The sequence below is a fragment of the Pholcus phalangioides genome, unplaced genomic scaffold, assembly GCF_987345545.1.
Source record: "Pholcus phalangioides strain wild (caught in Gottingen) unplaced genomic scaffold, Ppha-v1.0 ptg000011l_1, whole genome shotgun sequence".
NCBI classification, from domain to species: domain Eukaryota; kingdom Metazoa; phylum Arthropoda; class Arachnida; order Araneae; family Pholcidae; genus Pholcus; species Pholcus phalangioides.
Genome location: NW_028301604.1, coordinates 21,010,125 through 21,029,633, shown reverse-complemented (window position 1 = coordinate 21,029,633; position 19,509 = coordinate 21,010,125). Strand labels below are relative to the sequence as shown.

General features: G+C 37.9%; 1 protein-coding gene across 2 annotated transcripts in view; it reads left to right on the top strand.

Moving 5' to 3' along the window:
• Positions 1–1,048: 1,048 nt before the first annotated feature.
• Positions 1,049–19,509, top strand: part of LOC149080209 (proton channel OtopLc-like) — a 38,607-nt gene continuing 20,146 nt past the window's right edge. The window contains exons 1-3 of one of the 2 annotated variants that reach the window (XM_089239258.1): positions 1,049–1,393; positions 4,026–4,251; positions 4,486–4,600. In XM_089239258.1, the coding sequence (XP_089095384.1) occupies positions 1,234–1,393; positions 4,026–4,251; positions 4,486–4,600 (501 nt within the window). In that variant the 5' untranslated portion in view covers positions 1,049–1,233. The remainder of the gene's footprint in view (positions 1,394–4,025; positions 4,252–4,485; positions 4,601–19,509) is intronic. The other variant, XM_089239259.1, reaches the window with a different exon arrangement.

Genomic DNA, 19,509 nt, shown 5'->3' with positions numbered 1-19,509 from the left:
TATCATTGGTTTACCAATGATAGTCAATACTATCCACACGACTGACTTTTGACACGCTTTCTATCCCAATAATAAAACTCTTGAGACTTATGTAGCAGATTTCGATTTATGAATTAATTTTGGGGGGGGGGGTCGTTCGGTCGTGCACCCCTTTCCCCCATAGCCGATGCTAATGCAAAGTAATCGTATCTTCAACTAAAGCCTTTGTAACGGCAGCAGTATGAGTGCAAGTGATAATCTTTTCGAATAGCGTACTTAGATGGGCGTTCATAAAAAGTAGAGCAATTGGTTCCATGACCTCATTAACGTAACGTTGGGTTGTCAAAGTGTTTGTAATGAAAACCAATGGTGATTTTGTCATTGTGTGTACGAAATTACAACCCACACCATGACATCAGAACATTTGGATGCTCGACAACAAACCGTTCACCTTGATGCTGATTACGGGTCCATAACAGAATCTATTTGTTTAATATTTAACTCAAAACCAGAGTGAAATAGCTGAACTTGATTATTGTTGGTAGTTAAAATCAATTTAAATAAAACTGGTACCACATTGTTGTAGGCGTTTCATTAAGAATGTCTGGTTGTACGTCTTAGTCAGTTATTTCTTTTCCCAAAATTGTCTCATTCACAATTAAATTGAAAGACTGTCTGTTTTTGAGATCGTTTGTAACAATTTTTTTTACAAGAACATCCCAATGCAGTCGTAACAAGATTCGACCTTTAGGCGCCAATAATTTAATACAACGCATATACATCTGCCTTACTTGAAGATGATGATTAAAAATTATTTCGAGAATAAACAAGTCTGCTTTAATAGAGCTCACGAGCTCATTTTCTAGAAGAAATAAATACACGTTCACATATATTGCATTTTGGATTAGATTTGTGAACACAATAACAGATGCTTCCAATAATAACTGTCGGAGAATTTGGAGAAGCACTACTTATTTATTTTGCTGTGATTAATCGTAGGTCAAAAGGTCCAGTCACTCACTCTCTTTGATGTTTTTGCTACATGGCCAAAGTCCTTCAACTCAGATTTGTTGTCAGATGAGATTCTTATAAATCTTGACCGAAAGGAATCAGGAGGGAGGAGCAGAGGGGGAAAAATAATGCCACACATCTTTCTCGAGGGCTACAGTGTAAAGATAATCGATGATTGGTGGATTCTACGCCAGTGACTACGTAGCAGGGAGGAAACTGTGACATAGAACTCGATTAGTGTCCATGAACTGGACTGTTTGCTACAATACACTGGTCACCAAATGCCGTCGACGGCACAGCATGTCAAGCAATGATACGGAGTCCACCACTATCTCCAAAGGTAGTGATCGCCTTCGTCGCTTGTCAGCGCCCTCGTCAACTCCGGAGTATCCCAACAGTGGAGGTAAATTAAGACTCAAATACTGTATATATAACGTACTTCTCTTTTACCGTGACGTTTGCTAGTTATTTCTTTCGAAAAAATACTTTTGCCAATTGAATTTAGATGTATCATTCGCGGATTTCGAAATCATCGAATAGCAGTTTTTGATTTCAAGATTGATTACTTTCTAGAACAGGGGTAGCCAACAGCTGGCCCACGACTAGGTAAAATTTCCATGTATTAAATTGATTTTATTATCATTATTTAAGCCATAATTTTCCACAGCAGACCTGATTAACAAAAAATTTACATTCATTATTTCTAGTGACGCTAGTAATTATCTACGTTCTCATTACACTCCCTCTTCGTACACACGTATTGCTCTTAAAGTTTGTTATAGGCATTTTTCCCTCCATTTCTTTCCACCACTAGTTGGGCAAGTTGCATTTTTTGTGGCCTATGTATTTGTATTTGAATGTATATTTGGTGTTCTGCTCACAGTGACGAAACTTTTTCGAAGTAGATGCCAACTCACAATAACACCTCGAAATTTTACAACCGACTATATATATATAGGCTACGCAGACCCTAATAATTTCAAATAGCAAAAATTTGTCATATGGGATGATCGGGTTTATATTGTGCCGTTTAACTAGAGAGTTCTACACCCATACACGATACTTTTTTGTGTCGAAAACAGAGAAGCGGCCATTTCTAAATTTCAACATAGCAAGTTGGTGGCATTCCACGTTGAAGCGGACTAACACGTTTTGAAACGAAAACACTGATATTTTCTGTTCTAAGAAGGTAACTCAAGTAATAAGAATACATGTATCTCAAATCTGATTCCGTGTAATCTCATGGATATACAGGAGGAGCACCAGGTAATGGTGCCCATCCTTTCAAATCTACAGGTAGTCTGCCTGGTCCATGCGAAGCTAGTCTATTTTATCTTGGTACTATCACGGGTTTACCCATGATTAGTTAATACTATCCACACGACTGGCTTTTAGCACTCTTTTTTCATCCCAATAATAAAACTCCTCTCGAAGTCTACCGGTGTGTGCATCAATTCCTTGAGCATCTATTTGACCCGTGTGGCTCTCATCGGTTGCCAAATCAGAAGTAAGGGATGAAGATGATTGCAGAAAAATGTTTTGTCTCTAAAATTTAAACCATGGATGTAATTTCAATAAATATATGTATCAGTTTATGAAGAAGTGGAGCCCTGGGTAAAATGTTAATGACTAAATTGTCCGTTTTTCACCATATTACTTCTGGCGGACACAAATCTGCGAGTGTTCTGGGTAATTTTATAGGTGCAGCTTATACGCCGGAGTGCGGCCTGCGACGCGAAGTTGGCCACCCCTGTTGTGGAGCAATCAGTAATCCAATAACACTTTGTTAGTGACTTTTGAATAAAATTTTCATGGGGGACCGAATTTCAGTAGCTGATGGAAGTTTTCTGTTTCTGAGACATTCGAATTTATTCCAGTAGTAATATTACCCCGAAAGCGTTTATCACAACTGCAAGTTACAGTTTCTTACCGTGCAGTATATTATCTTACGAATAAATAATGCCTACGAACATTTATTCTAGTAGTTTGAAACGCAGAAGTAGTTTTTTAGGCTCGTTTCGAAATGCTAATTGCTTTGTTTTTTTTATTATGAAATATAGAAAGTAGAATTCGTTTGTAAATCAGTATAGGAAGCTAAATGAGGGAACTTAATTTCTTTTAGAAAGAAAAAAGTAACAATTTTCAGTGGTCACATGATTTCACCATACATCATATAAGCATAATACAGTTAAAAATGTTACCGCAGTACATACAACTAATGATCTCAGCTTTCATATGAAATACTCGCGAATAGTTTCATGGGTGTCAAAAATTTCTTTAAAGGCCCTTCAATACGAACTCATTTTTTTTACGGTCAGTTATCTTTTACGAACGAATTTTTTTTGTCTCGTTGCAGTGCTGTCTAAACGTATGGGCTCACCAGGGCCACGATTCGGGGGCCTCAAGGGAAGAGGGTGGGGCTCCAAAAAGTGAGAACTGGTTGAATTTCTCTAGAATTTGCCAGGTAGAACCTTAGAAAAATCAGTTGGCCCGGGGCCCTACGATGCTCTTTAGACGGCCCTGTCTCGTTGGTGTCCACAAAAGAGGTGTTTTATTGCACACTATGCAGCATTAACTATTCTGAAGCATTAGAGAGCCAATACGCAATTTAATTAAATGGATAGCGCCGATGGATACAAGAAACGGACATTAATTTTACACCGTATGCGTGGCGTGCTTCCATTTCTGATAAATGTCAGTGATACTCAAAAAGTGTGTCGTGCCCCCCCCCCCCCCCCCAGTATTCCGTGAGATCGGTCGAAGGTGCAACATTTTGGTAGTAAAATCACATTAAAAGTAGTCTTGGACCGCGATTCCCGAATGATATGTCACTTTAGGAACATCACTTCAGGGTGCCGCCGAAGTTTCTCGAGATCCGTGAAAATCAAAAATATGAGAATCACTGGTATGAACAAATAACGTGGAATGCTATAAAAACTGAAATCACGTGTATTGACACACATGTAAATGTAAAAATCCAGAAGTTTCAAAATGAAGATTTGGGATTTAGCACAAACATGTTTTTCTTACATTAGGAACTCCTAATATTGAACCACATTGTAGTAGGGATTCTGGAGTCACCATGAATATGAACAATTCAAATCAGCATCCAAAACTGAGGCCTCCGCCACTTCATATCGAAATTCGACCAAGTATGTCGAGGGCAAGCTCCTTCGCTGGTTCTATATCTTCACTACCAACAACACCTACCATAGCCAGGAGAGATGGCTTCCTATTTTCTAAAATAACAGATACAGAAAAGTAAGTTATAATCAAAATACTGTATAAAATAATAATTTACGTCTATACGCACAAATCGATGCAGAAACTTCAATACTATACTAAGTGTCACATTGTTTTTAATTACTGTTTAGGAATTTTTATTTATATATATATATAGAAGAATAGTTTTTTCTCTTTTCTCTCTCTAACTTCATAGATTTATTGTCAATTTCTCAATTTATAGTCATCTTCATCCTTTCAAACTATTTTCAGTGATTCCATGGTGTTGATGCTGAGCGCTGTCTATGCAAAGTTGCTAGTTGTTATGGGAATTTGCTTTCCCTTGGCAGAAGTCATATCTCATAAAATTCCTGCTTCGTACTATGAGGTAAAATTTTGAAACTTTCAAACCTTGTCCTATGTGTTCAACTGCTCAAATGGGTGGAGGCCTTCCTCATTAACCGTAGCCAGTTCGTCTCATTCAATGGCCAGAACTCCCCATTTCTTTACGCTAAGTCTGGCACGCCCCAGGGTTCGGTCCTCTCACCATTATTTTTTAATTTATATCAATGATCTACCTAACTCCATTTACTGCCGGATCAGACTCCTCGCAAATGATTGTGTCATTTACCAAATAGTTTCCAATACATCCGACCAAGAATCTCTTCAACACAACCTTCACATTATTTCCGAATGGTGCTCAACCTGGGAATTGCCCCTCAACTCCTCAAAAACAGTTTTTATGAAAGTTACACGTAAAAGAACTCCCCCGATTTCCCTTACTCAATCAACAATTCCTTTATCGCTGAGGTTTCCCATTATAAATACCTTACCTTGGTGTTATAATATCTCCGCTGGAATCTTCACGTTGATTATATTTCTCACAAATGCCTCCAAAAACTTTTTTTTCCTTCGTCGTAACCTGAAAAACTCCACCCGTCATGTCCCCGTTCTCTCCTATGCCTGTGAAACTTGGGACCCCATACGCAAATCAACATAGACAAATTAGAATCTATCCAAAATAAGTCCACACGCTTCATTTTTTACTGCTGGTCTTCCTCTGTCTCCATTTCGGAGCTCAAGCACCAACTCAATATCCAACCGTTTACCTCTCTTAGACTTATCTCTCGATTAACTTTTCTTTTCAAAATCTTCTATGGATTTTTTAATATCGACAATGCCAACGTTCTAATTAAACCCTCACATTTTTCTGTTAGACTTAACCATTCCCAAAAATTGCAGTCCATCTTTGCCTCTTCAGATTGTCATAAATTTAGTTTCTTCCCAAGAACTATTACCGACTGGAACAACCTCCCACCAAATATTGTAGATTGTACTACGATTTACGAATTTTCTTGTAACATCAATCGTCATTTTGTCACACTTAACAGCCGCATCCTTTTGTATAGACATCGGCCAAGCAATATTGAATAAATAATTAAATTGATGTGAATATTTTCAAAGTGGATTTAGATTGGTAATGTAATATTCATGGCTTTCAGAGATTTACAGTAGAATATGAATAGACATAAACTAAATTTTGTATCGAGTCGTTTTAATGATTTTTAGATGATGTCGCATTTAGAAAATCTTGCTTCTTGAATGCTCGGTGAGGGTGCATTGGTACTCCATCCAACATTTTACCAGTCTCGAGAATAATTTATAAGCATCTATCGAAAGATGTTTGTGGGGGAAGGGGTATAAGTTGGTCATGTTGGTCATTTCATGCACACGAGGGCTTTACTAGATCGAAACCTGCAGTTTGAGGCCTGATAGTTGCCATACCAAGCTTGGAATTGAGCCCACGCTTTCCGAACCGGAGTTTGGTGCGTACATATGTGAAACGACTTCCAAGAAGTATAAACATTTTCGAACGGTAAAAAAATTTGTGAATATTGTATGACATTTATGAATCATAAAATACAGCTATGTGCAATTATAATTTAATTTTTTTCAAGCAAACATAGCAACCAGAGAAAACGTTTCTCCAAAATTTCCAAAGAAAGCAGCAAATAAATATTCACATCTAAAATAATACGAAGTATTCTTATCGGAATCATGTTCAGTGGTTTTCAAACTGTGCGTCGCGATTCTAAGGGGCGTTTGTCATTCCAAACTTTATCAACAGTAATTGGTAGGAATTAGATTTCAGTCGACTATTTGCACAATAATTACTGTCGTAACAAAACGTATGGGGTATTTGAAAGCCACTCATGGGAGCCACGGGTAACTTATCACCAGAGCAAGGAAGCCGCAGGTAAATGATGGCGGAACCATTATCGCTTAGGCAAGACACTGAAAGTCTTGGTACTGAAAGTCTGAGATCCTTTGATTTATTAATATAATTAGTATAATTAGGCATGAATGTAAGCATCTACCAATTTGAGATTGTTACGTATTTCTTTGCAATACAGATGTATGCACTATCTTTAAGAAAATCTTGGTGTTTCTAGTTGTTTTTAAATACCCCAAGAAAAACCAAAACAACAAATTATCCTTGTAATTCACCAGACGGAAAACTAGTCTTAGGCATTTTTTAGTTTTTAGTGGGAGGAGGGGTTTTCACTCTTACGTAGAACATTTAAAGTTTTACGATATCACTTCTTTCAACATTTTACGATAGGATAATTTCCCGTCAATATTTACACAAACCATGTATTTCTAAGAAATCTTATCTTGAGTTTTACAAACTCTGATTCGCTGGCTTCCATGAGTGTCTCCTCTCGAGATATAGTAACTTAAGTGAGGATAGATCGTTTTACCAAGCTTTTTACCTCCTCAAATGAAATGTTAACAGTCCCTTGGAATGAAAGTGTAGTAGAATCTTGTGTAGACTGTTCTTTCTTCTCTTTTCACAACATGAACAATACTAGTTTTAATATGAATCTTTGATCAGATATTTGATTAAAAGTTTCTTTCGTATTCATATCATTTGATAGATACTAATAAAAAACTAATTTCTGTACTTCTAAGGGCAAAAACGTTCTCTATGAAATTTCAAGATATAATGTACGTAAAGGAGACGGCCTGGTTGACAACAGTTTGCGGTTTAGTATTTTTGAAGACAAGTGTGGTTTAGTTATGACAATTTTGATTGTGTCTACGAAAACTCCATATGATCGGCTACATTATGGTACTTTTTTTCATTCCCGAATGTCTAACACTCAGACGTTGAGCGTGCTTGAAAGTAGGGATGGGACGAATAGTGATTTGATGATTTGACCGAATAACGAGTACCGAATATTCTACGGCCGAATATCAATTTTCTTAAAATTCTTCACAACTTAATATTTTTATAAATAAAATTGGTGTTTTTAATTGAAAATAAAATTATTGGTAATTTTTTAAATGATTGATATATATTGAATTTTAATCATGCGATTTATTATTTAGATAAATATTTAAAAAAAACTAGTAATTGAAAGTTATGCCATGATACTGACAATCTAATTTTAACGATGTTATATTGTTTTTAATATATTACTTACAGAATCAATTTTTTTTTCAATACTTATTACAATTTTACATCTAATTAAGAAAATGTCAACCATTATTTACTTTTAACAAGAAATGCATCATAAAATTTAAGACTTATTTTCCCTCTATAGATGTTCTTTACCCCCTTTTGCCTCTTTCCGTAGCTCAATACGTATCTTGTCTCGGCACATCCTTGAGTAAGTGAACTTGAGTAATTCATGCTCACTTCCACCTCTTATTGCATGCAGTAGGATTCTATTTTCAGTTTCATGTTTTCCTTATCCTAGAAATTCACCCTGACTTAACCTCCATGGAGGAGCTTTGCACCACACAATAAAATATAATCAGTAAATTTTTAATTTATGCAAGAAATTCCAATTAATATAATTTTTTAAAATTAGTTTGATGCATTAGATTTACACAGGTATTCGGCCAAATACCTAAGCATTATTCGGTCGAACCGAATATTCGGCAAAAGGGCAGAATACCGAATAGCAGTCAAATATTCGTCCCATCTCTACTTGAAAGTCATCGAGTCAAGTTTGGCCAACCAGCCTCACCACAGGGGTAGGTTGGCACATCACTTCTGTGATGAGAGAGAGAGGTAATATACCAATGCCAAAACTACCTATTTTCAATGCTTTACTTCAAAGAAAATTTTCGAAAATAGTAAAACAAATTAGTCATTAAATCAGCCATTGAAGCAGTCTCAGTCGTTGTAAATTTGGTCTTTAAATCAGTCTTGATATTTTTCTCTTTAAACTAAATTGTTTGTTCCATTTTTAAATTTTTTTTGCAACATTAACCTTCGAATGTAAAATCACAAATGTAAGTATTTCAAACTTGAACAAAAAAAATCTTAGCTGGACAAAGTCATTAGTAGGTAGGTTATGAACAAATGGCTTTGAATGAGATAACTCATAGGTAATTATAGCATTTCACACAAAATTAACTACGTTAGTATCACAAAAAAGTAACAAAGTTAATGACATGTCATGTCCACTAAGTATTCGTTCTCACCGTTAGATGAACACTAGAACTTAGGCGAAGGAAGTTTATTGAATACATTCGACAATTTATACAAAACTTCATCTTTGTTTTTTGGCCCAAGCCCAGTACTTCCCCTTTTCTCCATCGTGGTAACCAGAACATCCTATCCATCCAACGCAATGATTCTTCCAAGGTATCCCTTTCCATACTATAAGATGACAACGTAGTAAAGGTGACAGCCCTGCTAGGTTGCCCGAGTGGCCCGAGATGCTCGTCTTGGGCTTAGCGGGCGAGTTCAGAGGGGCGACAAACTTTAGAAATGAGGGGCCAAGAAAATTAGTGCATAATGGGAATAGGGCGGCGAAATTTTATGACCCCGGATACGCCTCTGCCCAAGGAACAGTGTGGTGGAAGAGTGTTAATGGCCAAAAGAATGACCTAGAGCAGCGGTTCTCAACCGGTGCTCCGCGGTGCCCCTGCAGCCCGAGGGAAATATTAAAAACCCAGTAAATTTGAAAAAAAAATTATAAATATTTTAAATAACATAAATAAATCAGTAACTTTGATAAATAAATAAAAAATAAGCCTACGGGGCTCCGCCATAAAAATTACATACCAGAAAGTGCTCCGTGAGTCAAAAAAGGTTGAGAACCGCTGACCTAGAGTGTGTGTGTGTGTGTGTGCGTGCGTGCGTGCGTGCATGAGAATGAACTAGAGAGTGTGAGTGCATGAGAATGCGGGCGTTCGCCCGCATCTTTAGTGCTCGTGTGAAAGGGGCCTAAAAGGTTCTTGAGTTTTTTGTAACTCACAGGAGGAATTTTGTCAGCTGGGGAGCGGGGACTCTCCAACCGTTGATGTTAATGGCATGTTTCTTTGAAACGGAATAAGTCCATCTCGGTCGTCCTTATACATATCATCTAGCCCAAAGATTCTCGCCAGATCGAGACTGTCATCAGAGTCAGCGAAGACTAAATCTCCCTCATCTTCTTCTTCTCTTATTGGACTATCAGTTAGAATTTCAGATTTTCTTTTCTTTTGACCCCTGTTTGGTCCTTTTCTGGTTGGTGCCTTCGAAAGTGGTAGCAATTTTTATGAAAAAATGATGGAAACATTGCTGCTTGAGGGTCACGCTGAATTTGATGATGTAGTGCTTTTGGGGTAGCTTGCAAAATGACGACACTTTGCTACACTCGCTATTCTTATTTCATTTGGAATAGTCTTCAGCACTTGAGGTTGGTTCGCACATGGCCAACCTGCCCCCTGTAAGTTGGCCATCCAACCCCAAACAGGATTTTCAAATAAATATGGCGGCAGAGGTGACCAGGCATCTCAAATTGTAAAACCTAATACATGAAAATCAAACGCTTGGTTACAAGTTTCAGCTGTGCTAACGGGAATAACAATATCTCCCTATATGTTTACCACAGAAAAAAATGATTGAAATGCAAAAAATGTACTTATCAAATCGAAAAACCGAAATTCGGTGCAGTTTCGTCGTCATAGCTGGAAACAATAGCTAAAAACAATTGTCTAGTGTCGGGCTGGTAGTGAAGTTTACGTGAGTCGACACTAGCGCCAATTAGAGGTTCTTTTCGGAAACCAGATGATTGCCAACCTATCCCTTACGTCAACCAGCCTCGGTCTCCCCACATTAAAATATCACATATTTTTCATGTCTCAAGCATGTACTGGTAAATGAATTATCACGAATGAATTTAATTATTGAATCACCATCTCTAAAGATTCGCTAGAATGGTAACTTCCTCGAAATATGATTTTTTTTTGAGATTAGAAAGAAAATAATTTTTAAAAATGGTGGGGCTACATAATAAAGAGAAAATACACTCAGTGACCAAAAAATTAGGAACACCCTTCACTCAAACTTGGACTCGTCCGTAAAGCACATGAGCTGACGTAATAAACCGGATTTGCTCATAAAAAGCTTTCTCCTGATCAGAAGCACCAGTTAACGTTGCAATTTGCCTGTTCATAGGGGAAAAACAAGATTTGAGTGACTCTGAACGTGGCATGATTGTGGGCGCCAGAAGGGGTTAAGAATCCCTGCTCTGGTCTGTACCATTCATCGCTCGATATACGTACGTATTTTCATTATTCTCTGATATGTTATAAAACACACCCCCATTAATTTATTTCACTAAAAATAAATATACATACTGCACAATGCCTGCTTACGTTTTTCAACTTCGAGCAGAAACCCCCCCCCCCCCCTTTAAATAGTTTCTCCAAATGAAGCCGGTTTTTAGACCAGCAAACATGAAAATTATTCGATCGATTCATACACTTGCCACTTTCACTTTGATTCGGAAGATGGACAGCATCATTTCAAACACCTAATACGCCTCAGACATATTTAAACATATTATGGACACAATTTCCGGCACCCACCAGTTCGTTTAAAGTTCCTAAGCAGTAGTTCCCTAATTTTTTTGGATTCATGGCACCCTTTGCTTGTAGATTTAGTATTTTGTACGTCTGCAATCTAGTAGCATGTAATAGACACTGTGCGATCGTGTGGGCATCATGATGGACTCCTATCGTGATGTTCCAGGTTTGAACCCTAACAGCGGAGCAGTGGTAGTTGATTGGTAGTTGTAGTCAGTGGTAGTGAATTTTTTTTCGGTTTTCCAACTTCGAGGTACGTATGCTAACCGGTCTTTCCTTCGAAAAATTTCTCGCAGAAAGCAGGCAGGCTTCCAACGTGGAAAACAGACGACAGAACTTCTCGAACACAAACCACGCATGACATCATAGATACCTTACGATCACGCATAATATAAGAAAGAACTTTCCGGCATGCACCAATTTATTATAAATTCTATAGAGTAATGTTTTGGAATTAAATGTACGATTTAGTATTAGTAGTTTATATATGCTTACGATAAGAGTTGTAACATGATGAAAGCGATTGGATAGAAGTATCAAGATTTTTCTTTACTGTCATACCTTGGATTAATTTTGGAGTGAGAGAGAATATATATATCTATCATCATCATCAACAACCATTTTCAATCCACTGCTGGACGAAGGTCTCCTCTAAACTTTTCCATTCTGCTCTGTCTGATGCTTTAGCCATCCAGTTGACTCCTGCCACTTTCCTGATCTCGTCAATACATCTTGCGTAGGGACGCCTTCGCGGACGTTTAACACCACGGGGGTACAAATCTAGAATACTTGTGGTCCATCTGTTGTCCCGTCTTTTTGCAATATGTCCAGCCCATTTCCATTTCAAACGTTTAATTCTTTCCATGATATCATATACTTTTGTGTGGTTCCTTATCCAAGTGATTCGTTTCAGTCTCTCCTTGCGATGCCTAACATACATCTTTCCAGGCTCCTTTGTGTTGTCTGTAGCCTTTGTATCGTCTTGCTTGTAAGTGTCCATGATTCAGCTCCATAAGTCAGTGCTGGTAGAACACACTGGTTAAAATTTTTCTTTTAAGGCATGTGACTCTTCACACACATGTGAGAGTTACACAGTTTTTGCCAAAAGTGCTCCAATCAATCCTGATCCTTCTGTTTATTTCATTAATGATTCCGCTGTCCATGGCAATTTCTTGTCCCAGGTATACATAGCTTTCTATTTCTTCTATCTCTTTGTTGTTCAGCAAGATTGTCCTCTTCAACGCAAAGGGGTTGAACATAACTTTTGTCTTTTGCAGATTCATTTTCAAGCCCACCTGAATACTTGCCTTCGCCAATTCTGTATTATTTCTTCTAGTTCGTATGGATTACTGCTGATAACAACAATGTCATCTGCAAAACGCAAATGGTTGAGAAATTCTCCATTTATTTTAATTCCTTTTTTATCCCAATCCAGTTTTCTGAATACTTCTTCTAAAACAGCGGTAAAGAGTTTTGGTGAGATAGTATCACCCTGTCTGACTACTTTCCCAAGTTTAATCTTTGATTTTCATTTATCCAAACGAATCGTTGCAGTTGCTTTGTCATATATTTTCTTGATGATATTGTGAGAGAGAGAAAGAGAGAGAGAGAGAGAGAGAGAGAGAGAGAGAGAGAGATGTAAGTCTTCTCTACACCAATTACATCTAGAGCTTTAACAACAGCAGATGTGAAGACAGAGTCAAACGCTTTCTCAAAATCAATGAAGGCCATACACAATGGTATAATTCGTATTCCTTGTGTCTCTCTGTAAGTTCCCTGATTGTTTGGATGTGATCCATTGTATTGAATTCACTTCGAAATCCTGCCTGTTCTTTTTGTTGCGCTTCGTCCAATTTGGATTCAACCCTATATGTCAGTACTTTGGTGAAGATTTTATAAATTACTGATAGGAGACTGATTGGTCGATAGTTCTTGATACCCTCTTTTTCACCCTTTTTGTAAAGAGAACCATCATTGCGTTATTTCAATCTTTAGGCACATCCGATTTTGTGAGACAATTTGTGAACAAGGCGGCTAGCATACTTCTTCTCCTGCTTCTTTAATAATGTCTATTGAAATCCCATCTTCACCCGGGCATTTCCCTTTTTTCATACACGTTATAGTTGTAGACTTCCTCTTTCAGCACAGGTGCTGCTTGTACAAATTCGGCTCCATTTTCTTTTCTTCCTGCTCCCTTTACTTTGTTCCAATCCTGTTCTTATATATATATATAATGATAAAAAAATGAAAAGAAAAAATAAATTTTTTTTTTCTATTTTTTCATCTTTTTATTTTTCTTCTAATTTTATAATTTCTAGTTATGTGTACACAGCTGCCTTTCGCGCTATACTCTGGCTTTTGAATTGTTTTAATTTTGAATTTTCAATACATTTGGTTTTTAACTCAATATCTTTTTTAGAATGTATGTTATATATATATATATATATATATATATATATTTTTTTTTTTTTTATTCTCCTATCATTTTTTACATTTTAATCTAAATTTTTTTCCAACCACGTTTTTGGGCAATTTCCCAGTTATGCTTTTTGGTGTTTGTATACACAAAACATAAAATATAATTCAGATTTTCAAAATTAATTGGAGAATTAAAATAAATTAATCAATTGAAATATAATTAGTTTAATTAGAAAAATAACATCAACTGAAAAACCAAGAATAAATTTAATTTGATTTGATTTCTTTAATTGACAAATTTCCAGTTCTTTCTACCAATGCATAATTTCAAGTTCGCGTCTGAAGCAGGAACAAAATAAAACGCCTTTCTGAATTTTTCGCTCCCCCACTTAAAGACTTAAAGGCCAGTCGTAGTCCAGGCTCTGTCCCTGGTGGGATGTAAGCCATTTACCCGGAGGGGTTGGACCACGCTGGAGAGAGCCGGCCACGCCGTGCCGGAGGGCGTGGAATCTAAGCCCCCCGGTACGGCGCCCCCGACCCTCGAACTCTAAGATTGGAGCTCCAGGCCGTAAGCAGGCCGTGAGGCCTGGTCTGCTTACCCCCATTGCCTGGAGCAGCCTCAGCCTACAGCTCCCCTGACCCGGGGCAAGCTCAGGAGGGGCTCACAAATCCAGCAGACGCCGACGCCGCCCCCAACCACACCCCCGTATCCAGATCCAAAAAACCCCCAGAAAAGTTTTATTGTTGCAAATTCAATACTATACAGAATATACATAATATACATGTTCCCATCGGTCTGTTATGGACCGCTAGCGGCGCAACAGGTGCCCAGAGTGGGCGCGGTCTTTACAAAGAGTCAAGGAAACAGTTATTTTCCGGATATTATGCTGAGGTGAGCTCGGAAAGAAAAGTCATCACGTCTCCGCCGGGACACGAACCCAGGCCCTCTTGCATACCGGGCAAGCATGCTACCATCTACACCACTGGAGACACATGAATCTGCCTTCCTAATTTCACGCACTGTGTCGTGAGGCGCTGAAGTAGAGGCATTAGTAGCCTCTCTTAACTTCAGGAAATGGCCTCCGCTTGGGACGGCTTTAGAGAGATATAGATGGCTTTTTTCTCAGCATAATATCCGGAAAATAACTGTTTCCTTGATATCTCTGGCTGAAAAAAAAGCCATCTCTTTACATATCTCTTTACAAAGAGTGCTGCCGTTGGTAGGGGGTTAACATAGAACAGAGTAAATAATCAAACAGCCCATCACGACAGTTGCCCCGGTTGGGCGCGGTCTTAACATTATAATTTGATCTGCCGCCAGACGCTTATAGACAGAAGTTGCGGAAAGTTCGCGGAGGCTTCGGTGTTGGTGTCTGTTGATGTGTGGCCAGCCCAGGTGCTGGGCCACTCTACGTTTGGCAGGATGGCTCTGGTGAGCCCGCAGATGGTGGCGTGGCCAGCCCAGGTGCTGGGCCACTCTACGTTTGGCAGGATGGCTCTGGTGAGCCCGCAGATGGTGGCGTGGCCAGCCCAGGTGCCGGACCACTCTACGTTTGGCAGGATGGCTCTGGTGAGCCCGCAGATGATGGCGTGGCCAGCCCAGGTGCTAGACCACTTCTCCCTGGCTAGGTGGCTCTGGTGAGCCTGCAGTTGGTTTTTTTCGCTCCCCCACTGACCAAAACCTGGCTACACCACTTCGGGCGAACCGTTGATACTAGAGCAGTGGTTCCCAACCTTTCTTTCTTCCCGCACCCAAACAGCAATGCGACTTACCTTGCCACACCCCCTTGGATAATACGTTTTATCTGTTAGAAAATTCAGTTTTTTTTCACTAATTGATTACATTAATTATTCCGATAATTAATTTCTATGAATTCGCTTATGTTTAATTTCAGCTTCTTTTTTCGAAAATTTACTCAAAAAAGAAACTAAAAAAAACTTACTATTTTTAAAAATTTTTTTGAGACGTAGAAAAAAAGATTCAATGAATAGTTCTTACTTATTGATTCCAGCTGCAACAACTATAAATTAATGTTTCTTTGACACTTCACTAAGTTTTTTGGCATTTTTCCTGAGTCAGGTGTGTTCACGACAGTATCCAATCTAAGCACAACATGCTAATAACACGAGGCACCAATGTAAACAAACCACGAAATAGTATAGGTAAATAATGGTATTTTTTCTCAACCGAAATGGAAAACAAGTGCTAATCGAAAAAGAAACTTTACAACGCAAAATTCGTATGGCACATTTCTACGAGTACAAGTTAGTAGAGATGACGCGTAAAAGTATCGGTATGATTCCTATTTTTTTAGAAATTTAAAAATTCAATTTTTATCATCATTTTAATTTTTTTGAATAATCAGTCAACATGTAATTTTTTTTCCATCTCGTACTCCCAAAACTGATCACCCCAAGTTGGAAAACACTGTCCTAGAGGCATACATCCAATAAGAAAAAGTATCCGAATAACGTACAATACTCAGATATGTCATTCATGTTGCAAGGGATTGTATAATTATTAAAAATAAAAATAAAAAGTTTTTTTTTATGGAAACCCTGTTCCTAAAAACCAAATTAGAAAGTTGCTGTCCTGTCTCACCTGATGTCAACAAAAAAAAATGCATGTTTCTAAGTGTAATATTCACTGAGATATTCGAATTCAAAAAAGGAGAAAAGTTGGGGAAAAAATAGCTTTAAATGCAGGTAAAACGGTTTATCCGCATTTAAAGCGATTTTGTTCAACTTTCCTCCATTTTTCGAATTCGAATATCTCAGCGAATATTGCACTTAGAAACAGGGGAAAACAAGTAGATGCTTGATCAGCCGGGGCAAGCACTCATTTTCATTCCCCTTGTAATGTGGAAGGAGAGGTTGAAGGATGAAATTTGCTCCCCTCTGGTCTGTCGCCTGGGGCACAGCACCAGACCCGCCTGGTCCCCCTAGTTGCGGCCTTGCTAAGAGGCGCGAAATTTCTTTGTTGGCATCAGGAGAGACAGGGCAACAACTTTCTAATTGGTTTTTTCGCACAGCGTGTCCATACAAAAAGTTAATTTTTTTTTATTTTAATAACTATACAATCCCTTGCAACATGAATGACATGTCTGAGTAGTATACGTTATTTGGATACTTTTTCTAATTGGAAGTATGCCTCTAGGATCAACGGTTCACCAGTAAAATGTCATACGCCTGTTATCTATGCCCTGTATATACGCTACTAGTATATAGACAGCGATATTTTATAAAACGTATATTTCGCAGTACTGTATATTTCATCTCTTACGATATACAAATGGGAATAATTTTATTTTTAGACGCCAATATTATTATTTCATTTTTTCGAACTATTCTTGGCTACGAATCATTAATATGTTCTAACTCATAGTCTCCCAAACTGTTTGTTCTATCGCTCCCTTCTTTAGAAAATTTTTACTCTCATCGCCCCCCAACGCAAGTCAGCCCATAGAATCCTATACTAAACCCATAGCTTCGACCGTCGCCTTGAACCATTCCATCGCCTAGGGGGCGATATTGCCCACTTTGGGAACCACTGTTCTAACTAGTCGTAAATGAAACCTGAATACATAGGCGGAGATAGACTTGAAAGTCTGGGTGGGGCATGATGATGATGATGATTTATGATGATGTCAATTCATATATATAAGTAGGGTTACCAGATTCGAAAACTCAGAAAGGAGGACGCCTGCGCGCGCACCCTTAATGACGTAATTTTCTTCAATTTGCACAACAGATGGCACCACTTTTCTTCCAAAATAAAACCCACCACCACAATAATTTTTCACAATTAAAACAGAACCGCTATATATGTTAAAAAAATTTGATAAATCCGGTTATAATGCATAGTCACCGGCTGTTATGCAGTTACCAATCATTTTTGTAAGTGTAATAAATTTTGGTTTTTCACATCTACCAGTGATTATGTGTAATCCCCATCAGTTCGTGTTGGTAAATATGATAAATCGTCAATAAATTATTTAAATTTATAGAAAATTTTGCTCAAATTTCAGTCTAGGATGATGGATTCGATCAGTGATGTTGCTTATATTTCAAAATATTGATAAATGTGAAGAAAGCTAACATTACAATGCTGATAATAATTTATACGTTTTTTTATTCTCATAACACTTATTTTAATTTCTCGTGTATAAGGGACCCTTTTTGCAAAAATTGGGTCCCAAAAATAGGAGGGGTTCCTTATACATGGATAGGAAGGGATTCATAAGAAGTTCCTTATACATGGATATCAGGCACTGATCTATAGGTTCGCCCCCCCCCCCTCCAAGCGAAATGCGGGTATGATAATATTGCATTCAATAAATCTGTTGAAAATCACTTGTATCAACGTTTTTGATTAAATAACAAATTCAAGAAAGCTTCGACTAAGAAACAGAAAGAACCAGGGCATTTTTTTTTCAAAAAAGTCGGAACCAAGAAAAAACCGGGACTGTTCCGCGATATACGGGCAAAATGCAGGTCATATGGTCACCAGATGGGTCATGCAAAAATGTGGAAAAAATCACCCCTCCCAACAGCGAGCTCTAGATCCGCCCCTGAGTATTTATTATATATAGAATATATATATAATAAATATATATAGAGTATATCTTTTAAACTTTTCCCCAAATTTTAAGCCCAAAAATTCAGGGGTCCTTCCTTATACATGTTAAAATACGGTAATTTAGTTTCTATGGCAACAATATATATAGTGCACCCGTCACGTACGGGCGAAACTGATAAGTGGTTGAATTAAAGTGATATTTTCGCATAATTTCTTCCATATTTATCATACTTCATACTTACCAACTTTATTATCCGGAATTATGTGCATAATTACCAATAAAAGTGACAAATGAAAAACGAATCAAACTTACCGAAACGATTGATGGTTATGTATAATTTAATGTTACCGTCCATTGGTTAATTTTTTCCTTTTGGAATTTCAGACCATGCGGAAAGGGGAGTTCTCCAGTAGCACACGGATATAGAACGACGTAGAAATACCGTTCGACGTCGTTACCGATATCGTTCGACGTAGAAATAGCACACATTTGTCGACGTGGTTCGACATAGAGAGAAATTTGGATTATTTCAAAGAGAACAATTATCGTTCAAGATATTCTCGTTCGAAACGAAATGCTGTAAAAATGAGAGTAAAACTCTTTGAGAGAAAAAAAGAAGATATTTTAGCGTTTATTGAGTGAATGCATTTTTACTATATCGTTCGATATCGGACACGTAAAAATTTGCGACCTCTTTCCGACGTTCGATATTCATTTGACGTCGGTCCATATCGATATCGTTGTGCTACTGAGGTTGGACGATTACGGCCAAAAAGCTATACAATCTTGGTATTTTTTTGTATTTGGAATCCCAATTTCCCGTATTTCTCTCGAGGAAATATGGTCAGTCTGATTGTAGCACTCGGCTCCACCATAATGCTGCCCCCCCCGTTTCTCCTCGTATGCCTGGAGTGACCATACGTCCCGTATTTTCCAAGACAGTCCCGGTATTTTTTGTTTTTCTGGCCGTCCCGACTTTTTGACAAAAGTGTCCCGGTTTTTCCCGTATTTTACACGAAGCCTACTTGAATATTTACTCTTTATTGAAGTCAAAGATTGACACTATTTTTCAACTCATAAATTATTTTATGATAATTACAACTATAAAAGAGCATATTAATCTCTCACATTCGTCTTGGTGAACGTTTATCTTCGTGGAATTCATTTTAATTCACTTCAATTTGCAGTAATGGTACATTACCCACCATTTTGATTTTTCCGTAATTTCAACAATATTTGGCAACTTTGTTTGGTTCTGGCGATAATTGGCGATGTCCCGTATTTGGAATCCCAATGTCCCGTATTTCTCTCGAGGAAATATGGTCAGCCCACCTGTGCCTGAATACCCGAAAATTACTCCTTTTTTTCCATCTCTCTGCGGAGCACAGTTTGGAAACCACGACTTTTTGGAATCTCATATCAATGACCC